The sequence below is a fragment of the Aulostomus chinensis genome, chromosome 8 (assembly GCF_037954235.1).
Source record: "Aulostomus chinensis isolate RoL2024-O1b breed Wild chromosome 8, RoL_Achi_v1.0, whole genome shotgun sequence".
Taxonomy (NCBI): domain Eukaryota; kingdom Metazoa; phylum Chordata; class Actinopteri; order Syngnathiformes; family Aulostomidae; genus Aulostomus; species Aulostomus chinensis.
Window position 1 is genome coordinate 17,358,563 of NC_141327.1, and position 8,349 is coordinate 17,366,911.

General features: G+C 42.7%; 1 protein-coding gene across 1 annotated transcript; it reads left to right on the forward strand.

Moving 5' to 3' along the window:
• Positions 1 to 583: 583 nt before the first annotated feature.
• On the forward strand, positions 584 to 7,289 carry erp27 (endoplasmic reticulum protein 27). Its single transcript, XM_086210190.1, has 7 exons — positions 584 to 642; positions 1,963 to 2,048; positions 3,722 to 3,859; positions 4,040 to 4,156; positions 4,235 to 4,360; positions 4,486 to 4,683; positions 7,248 to 7,289. The coding sequence occupies exons 1-7, from the start codon at positions 585 to 587 to the stop codon at positions 7,287 to 7,289; spliced, it is 765 nt and encodes a 254-aa protein (XP_086066316.1). The 5' UTR covers position 584.
• The last annotated feature ends 1,060 nt before the right edge of the window (positions 7,290 to 8,349 follow it).

Consider the following 8,349-nt stretch of genomic DNA (forward strand, 5'->3'; position numbering starts at 1 on the left):
CCCAACACATTCACTCTATATAAAACACACACACGGGACCTCAAAGAACCCCCACTTACTTACAACATATTTACACTATATAACACACATGTGAGTCCACAGAAGCCCCCCCCCCCCCAACACATTCACTCTATATAAAACACACACACGGGACCTCAAAGAACCCCCACTTACTTACAACATATTTACACTATATAACACACACACACACACGTGAGTCCACAGAAGCCCCCCCCCCAACACATTCACTCTATATAAAACACACACACAGGAAAACCAACTCCATAAACGCACGTGGCCTCCAGGGCCACTAAGAATGCAAGTGGTTTAATTTGGATCAACTGGAGGAAAAAAGGAAACAAACTGCAGGAGACTCAGTGGGTCATGGTTGCTATAGCAACCTGTGTCTGTCCCACAGTGACACGTAGTCCAGTGTCCCTACTTATCAAGAACACCTGGTTTGTTCCCATGATGCCACCAATCACAACTCACCTCCCCACCCCCCCACCCCCCCCCCTCGAGAGCAGAGTCAAGTAGCGACAACGTCTTCTGGTTTGTCTTTCAACAGTCAAATCCATCTGAAGATGCTGATCGCTGTGTTCCTCTCCCTGCTGGTGTCGTCCGTCACTGCCACAGAGAAAGGTAATTCTCTCTGCTGTGTATTTGGAGGCTAACCTTTCACATCCTCTCTGCTAATATTTGCAGTTTGTCTTCAGAGGCCTGTTGAAAGGTTTTTTTTAGTTGGAAAGATCCTAACTGATCTTAACCTGTCCTGTTGGACTAACATATACTTCACCAGCCATTACCGGAAAAATTACCAGGTCAATAATTCATGAACTCTGATGACCTTAACAATGCCCTGACTTTAGCTCCGGTGCTATCGTCAGGTAGGAACATTTGTCCCAAATATTGGATGAATAACTAAAGTGACTTTGACATACAGTAAGCGTGTCCATTCAGGAAAGATTGCTACTCAACTGGGCTGTCATTCATTAATTTTCCCATTTGTAGTAAAAGTTTCTTTGTTTCTGTTACACAAAGAGGAAATAAATGACAACAACAAAAAAAACATTCAATGCAGAATTAACATTCAATGCAACTCAACCCAACAACAATTTACCGGATACTGTAGGGCTGGACAAGTGATAGTACATCCATTTAAACTGAGATTAACAGAGAGCATGGGTGTGGGATCGTGAGTCAGTCACAGCTAAGCAGCGGTGCTGCAGAGGTGTGTTAGCCTCTAAACCATATCCTAAGAAAACATCATGGTTTATTACAGAGCCCTGAAAAAGAAAGTCACACCATCATGATTTCAATGTGGTTTTCTATTAGTATGTGAATCACGACAAATGACTGATCATTCTAATATTTTGAGTCGTTGTCAGTCAAAATAATCACAATGAATCCCCCCCCCCCCCCCATCTTTCTGCCCCAAATGAAAATTCTATTTTCATTCACCACGTCTGGGAGTTTAGGGAACACACTCTCACCCGCTTTTCTCATTCGTATAAATTTGGCTATTGTGTCCCTTTTACAGTTACATTTTTTATATGCTGCTGTGACATTCCTGCCATTGTTGAACAAGAGCAGCTTTGACTGTAAAGTGATGGACTAACATGATACGGTGCAAATGTGGGGTTCTTGATCGGACCAGAGGGGCATGAGAACACAACTCAGCCAGGAAGCAGTTGTGTTAACAAAGCAGGACAGTAGTTACGCACAACAGGTGACAACGAAAAACCTGAAGGAGTGAATGTAAAAACCTAATGAATGTAGATGGTTCAGGATAGACCTGAGAGGGTCACTTCATGGTTTTTGAGGAAGAAAATCATGTGAATATCAGATCTGAAATAAAATTCCAGATCAGGGGTTTCTATTCTTCATTAAGGCACTATAAGTTGTTGTTTTTCCTTCATTTTATCGTCAGAGTGAGATTATTTCTCGGTCTGTTTCTCTCAGACGGTTCTCTTCCCAGACTGGATGACATCAAAGCTGTGGAGGCCTTCATTGACTCTGCTGAAGTGGTGGTTATCGGCTTCTTGGAGGTCAGAGAGCAGAATGAGCTCACATCTTAGATTTAAACTCACATGGCACAGTTGATTACACTAACAAACAACATGCAAACCAGACATAATCAGACAAATGAACTGACAATGAGACAATGAGCTCTTCATAATTACAGTTTGCACCAGTCTTGGGGATGCTGTTGCAAATAGATTTGGAGGAAAGACATAGTTCCAGGCCACACCTTTGGCAGAGCTGGTCTTGTGAGGGCAGCGGCGCGTAGCTGGCTGTCCCGCAGAGCCAAACCCTTTGGCTGCGGCCTGTGAGTGGGAAAAGATGGCAGGCCAGCCAACAGGAAATGCCTCCATATCTGAATATGTTTGACCCTCTGGTGCAAATGCCAGGAGAAGGTTCATGGGTTAAAGAGAGAGAGAAGTGGGGCAGTTGAGAATAACAAAATAGTTGGACCGAGATGCAGAAAGAGACCAAAATATTGGTGCCGTGACTCACTGTGAATGAAAACATTTTTTATAGGCTGCAAAATGATAAACTTGATTGCCAGAGAGCATGCAACAGCCTCTCTGAAATAGCCACGATTCACCATTTTATTTATTTTTTTAGAGGTCAACCCGTTGTTGTTTCCAACGTGTTTCCATTTATTTTGCCCCATTCAACCTTCTCCAAAGTTTTTTTTATTTATTTTGGGGGGGGGGGGGGGGGGGGGGCTTTTTTTGTTTTGCATTTCAATTAAAAAAAAAAGCAACACAGTCCCGTGTGATCGTTGACAATGGAAAGATGACATGTCCTCAAATGCTCTTGTAGGTCCATCCTTAAAATTCCATCCACAGTTGGGTTTGGCATTGTTCGGCAAAATCGAGATGGGATAGGAAGACTTGAATTCATTTGGGCTCGTAGACACGCGATATTAAATGTGCTCCTAATTTACAAGTAAAAGTAGCAATACCGACCTGATTAAATGTACAAGTTTTGCAAAAAACAACAACTTAGAAGTATTCGCAGCAAATGAGCTAGTTTTTGTTAGAAGTTGCGGTTATATGACCGGATTATCACCAGAGATCCAACAAAACAGAATAATCCCTGTAGAAATATAACTGATCTCATGTAGCACATTGACAACAACAGCTGACGTCTGTATTTTGTTTTTCACTTGTGTGGTGACAAAAATCCAACATCCTCTAGAAGTCATTTTGTTAGTATTCGCACAATGCGAAATTCCAGCGTCTTTCTGCCATTCAACCTGGACGCTGTGCCAGATGGGGTGATATTATAGTTCACTTCCTTTAGGTGCTGTTGGGTTCTGCTATGTAAAATATCGAATCCTGCCACACAGCGGAGTAAAAAGAACAGCAGCGTCCTCTGGGATGTTGCAGACAACGCAAAGTAACATCAAAGGGAAATTTTAGTCAAACCTTCTATTGTCCTCAGGAACTTTCACCAATGCACGACAGCCCAACTCCCCCAGCATGCCCATGTTTGGATGTTCATATAACATCACATCCTGCCCATTAATGAAGATATTTTTCCCTGACTTGAAAATATAATTGCCTAAGCAGATTGAATACAGGATAAAATTATGTGAGCATTTTAAGAAAAGGCATAAATGTCCACAGTATAGTGAGCAATAATGACGACTGAGGAAAAAACGTGTAAAAGAGATGTGGTTGAATCATCTCCATGTTTAACTCTCCTTCAGGGAGAGGAGAGTCGTGGATACAAGGAACTTGTTGGAGCCGCAAAACGAGTCCCTTCAGTTCCTGTTGCCATTTGCTCAGTGAAAGAGGTGTGGCCTAATTACAGCGTCTCCTCAGACACCATCACTCTCTTCAGAAAGGTACATGTCAAGTATTATTTTTACATGTAAATGTGTTCAGCACCAGGTGATGATGATGATGATGATGATGATGACGATGAGGGATACTCTGTGTGTGTGTGTGTGTGTGTGTGTGTGTGTGTGTGTGTGTGTGTGTGTGTGTGTGTGTGTGTGTGTGTGTGTGGGTGTGATGTGTTTCAGGCTGACAACCATCAAGAGAACCTTGTTACCACTGAGGCCCAGAAATTAGAGACTGACGGTCTTGTGAACTTCATCATTGTCAACGAGGTCCGATTCCTCACTGAATACACTCAAGTGGTAGGTTCTCCTTTCATCTGCATCAGCCTGTGTTGGCCCTGAATCAACTGCTGACGACTCTGACGTCTGTCTCCTCAGACGGCGGTGGGCTTGTTCAATTCACAGGTCAAGTCACACCTCCTGCTCTTCATCAACAGGGGGAGTAAAGACGACACTGAGCTCAAAGAGCGGCTAGGGGCTCTGGCACCCGAGTTCACGGGCAAGGTGGGAATGTTCACCAGTCCAAGTCACCAGCAACGAACATGTTACACGGCTGTAAATAGAATAAATTCAAGCTTTCCTGAATATAACGAAGTGGTTCTGAGGGATTAAACGGGCTCTGTTTTCAGTTCTTGTTTGTGCTGATCAATGGAGCACTAAAGTCCAACTCCAAGTCCCTGGGCTACTTCGGCCTCAAGTCTCAGGACCTCCCACGAGTTGGCATCTACGACGGAGATTCTGACAGGAAGTGGCTGCTGCCTGAAGGAGAGATTTCCACTGAGCGAGTTCGGGAGTTCTGCCAGTCCTTCCTGCGTGGGGAATTGAAGGTTAGTGAACATTAAAGGGAAACACCACCAGTTCTACACATCTCTTTACAAGAAAACTGAGGAAATCCACCACCTTCATTCTGTCCCATTGAATATTGCACGGAGATCAGCCTCCAAAATATCATCATGTCTCATGTCCTGCTCACAGGTCCACCTGCCACACTGTCATCAATGAATGGAAAGATCCAACTCAAATTTTGCCCCATATTGCAGTTGATATCCAACTGAAAACTGAACACATTTTTGCATTTCAATTTTACTAAAAGGATTATTTTTTGTGGGCTGCACGGTGGTGCAGTGGTCAGCACTGTCTCCTCACAGCAAGAAGGTTCCGGGTTCAAGTCCCGGCTCCATCACAGGATCTTTCTGTGTGGAGTCTCCATGTTCTCCCTGTTCCTGTGTGGGTTCTCTCTGGTACTCCAGCTTCCTCCCACAGTCCAAAGACATCAAGAGGGGACGAGGCTGATTGATACTCTAAATTGACTGTAGGTGTGACTGTGAGTGTGAATGGTTGTCTGTCTCTATGTGTTGGCCCTATGATGGACTGGTGACCTGTCCAGGGTGAACCCCACCTCTCACCTGAAGGCTGCTGGGATAGGCTCCACCCCCCGTTACCCTTAACAGGGTAAGCGGTAGAAAATGGAAGGATGGGTTATTTTTGGATTTTTTATTGGAGTGTTTGAATCTTTCATAAACATTAACATATTGTACAGTTATCAAAATTGTTCAGCTTTTGCAATTTGGATGTCATTCTGTGATTTCAATAATACTTTGATTCATTTTATAGCCCGTGTGTGCAGATTCTTAATTCTAAACAGCAATGATTAAACATTCAACTCTATGAATAAGAAGAATCTTTTTCTTTTTTTCCGGTAGTGGGAGACTTCAAAGGAGAGCAAAGCTAAACTGGTGGAGTACAAAAATGGACCATTGGCCTGCAGATTGACTTTTAAACAAACTGAATGCAGATCAGCTAAGTTTAGTGATTTAAAATAAGCAGCACAACAATTAAAATGTACAATAAACAGTTTAATAAAAAAAAGAAAAACGGAGGACTCCGCTCCACCTGTCATGCTTGAGAAGCTGACAGACAGAGAAATTACAGTGAAGCTGAGCCACACCAACGTTCTACAACAAGAACAAAAGCAGTAGTTGCTGCCACAGTATATGTCGCTTACACACGACAGGAAACCACATTCTGTGCACTAATTTACTCTGTCACACCACACAGCACTATCCAGCTGGGTGTGACCAAGTTTGAGACTTTCCAAGCAGACACAAGCATAGTTTTGTGGCAGGGCATCACTAAGCAGCGGCACCAAACATGATCAAATTACATTATCTTATATAGTTGCATGCTTAGCACTTGAATTCCAAAGGAGACTTTTGACGCACCACAGCCTCCATAAAATTCCTGACTGTGAAAATCACCAAGAAAAATAACTTACAAAATGTAGCATTTACAGTTATCCTAATATGTCCCCATCATAATTTCCTACAAACCCGGATTATTCTATAATGCTTGTATGTGACAGTCCTGATTATAAATATATAGAAAACATTTGTGTATCCGGCAGGTTTTAAGTTGAGATCCTCTTTTTGCATTGATATCTGCCAATAAAGGAAAAAACACCGGCAAAGTGTCTTCACTTTGTCCATCCATCCATTGTCTTCCGCTTATTCCTATTAAGGGTCACATGGGGGGCTGGAGCCTATCCCAGCGTCAACGGGCGAGAGGTGGGGTTCCCCCTGGACAGGTCACCAGTTCATCACAGGGCCAACACATAGAGACAGACAACCATTCACACTCACAGTCACACCTACAGTCAATTTAGAGTATCAATCAGCCTCGTCCCCTCTTGATGTCTTTGGACTGTGGGAGGAAGCTGGAGTACCAGAGAGAACCCACACAGGAACAGGGAGAACATGGAGACTCCACACAGAGAGATCCCGTGCCTGAGCCGGGGCCCAGAATCTTCTTGCTATGAGGCGACAGTGCTAACCACTGCACCATCATGCTGCCCTTCACTTTGTCATTAAATACAAATAAAATTCAATACTTCAGTCTAAGGTTTCTCTAGTAATATCAGAAAACGTGACTTCACCATCTTTTTATGCAATTAATTTTTTGTTTTTGTTGTTTTTTTAGAGTTCTTTTAATGCATATATTCAAAGTCAGATTTGACTAGATTTACAACAAAAATAAAAATTAAACCACGTCTGAAAATATGCAGAAGTTATTCTTGACATGGTTGAAGTGCACTCCTAATGTCCATCCATCCATCCATCATCCATCCATCCATCCATCCATCCATCCATCCATTTTCTACTACTTACCCTGTTAAGGGTCGCAGGGGGGCTGGAGCCTATCCCAGCAACCTTCTGGCATGAGGCGGATCACCAGTCCATCACAGGGCCAACACCTATAGACAGACAACCAATCAATTCAGAGTATCAATTAGCCTCGCCACCATTTGCATGTCTTTGGACTGTGGGAAACTGCTTTTTACAGTTTGATTTCTGCTGCTTTTTTGTACTTATCACAGTTGTTTCACATTTTTCAGGAGGAGAAACAAGCAGGGGCAGAAGCCAAAACGGAGCTCTAGGAACAGTAGAGCAAATGTGAAAAATTTCACACATGGTAAAGTGAATAAAAAAACAACTGTAAAATACCGTCTGGTGAATTATCTCAGGTTTTTCTTGCCCTGCAGTTTTTTTTCCTGCCAGCACTAATTAAACTATGCAAAGCACTAATTTCCATGTGTGCATTTGTATATCATGTGTCTGTTTTGTCTGTTACGCAAGTGCGAGGCTGTCTGCGGTCTGGTTTTCTGGCCACAAGTCGCTGGCCACAAGCTGAAGAGATCTGGCAGGTTGTTAGTCTGTCCAAGAAAGTTATTGTCAGAACCACAACACACAGACCTCAGAGAGAGTGACAGAGTGTAGCCTGGGAAGACACGGTTCAAGGCACTCCAGGCAAAAATGGTCATAGTGTAGTAAAGGTGGAGTGAAAAACATCATCTGTGCAGGATCAACTAGCAGAATGAGGGATGATAAGATATAATAGAGGCAGCACATCCCAAATGTCGTCACTGAATTTTGACTCAAATATCAATCGTCGACTAAAAGGATAAAAGACAGAGTACTTACCAATAGAAGCTATAAAAACTCCAAAAAAGAAGAACAACAGATGGGCTGCAGACATCAAGAGAGAAAAAGTTTGAGCTTGTCCCAAAAATATTCTCTCAAGAGAGCAAGAAGGGGAATTTCAAGGCCCAGACAGGGATCAGTATAATTAGTGGTGTTGTATTGCCAAGGGCATACATCCGGCGGAATAGGGAATGCCTGGCAGGTGGATGTTTCTCAGAGACCAGATGGAAATATACAGTGTGTGTCGTCCGCCGTCTGAGTTTGTTTACGGCTGCAATCGAGACAGTGTTGAGGTCTGCGGGGGAAATGACATAACAGTTTTACACAAGACACACACTGTAATCGTAATATTACTACTTGAAAAAGCATGTCTGGCTTGCATATCAATGAATTTTAAGGTCATGACAGTGATGGATCATACTAAATTGAAAATTTGTGATGTTAGTCAAAAAAGTAAAAAAAAAAATCAAGAATTCATAACAAATTTTCAGAAGTTTACAAGATGTGATGTTTTTT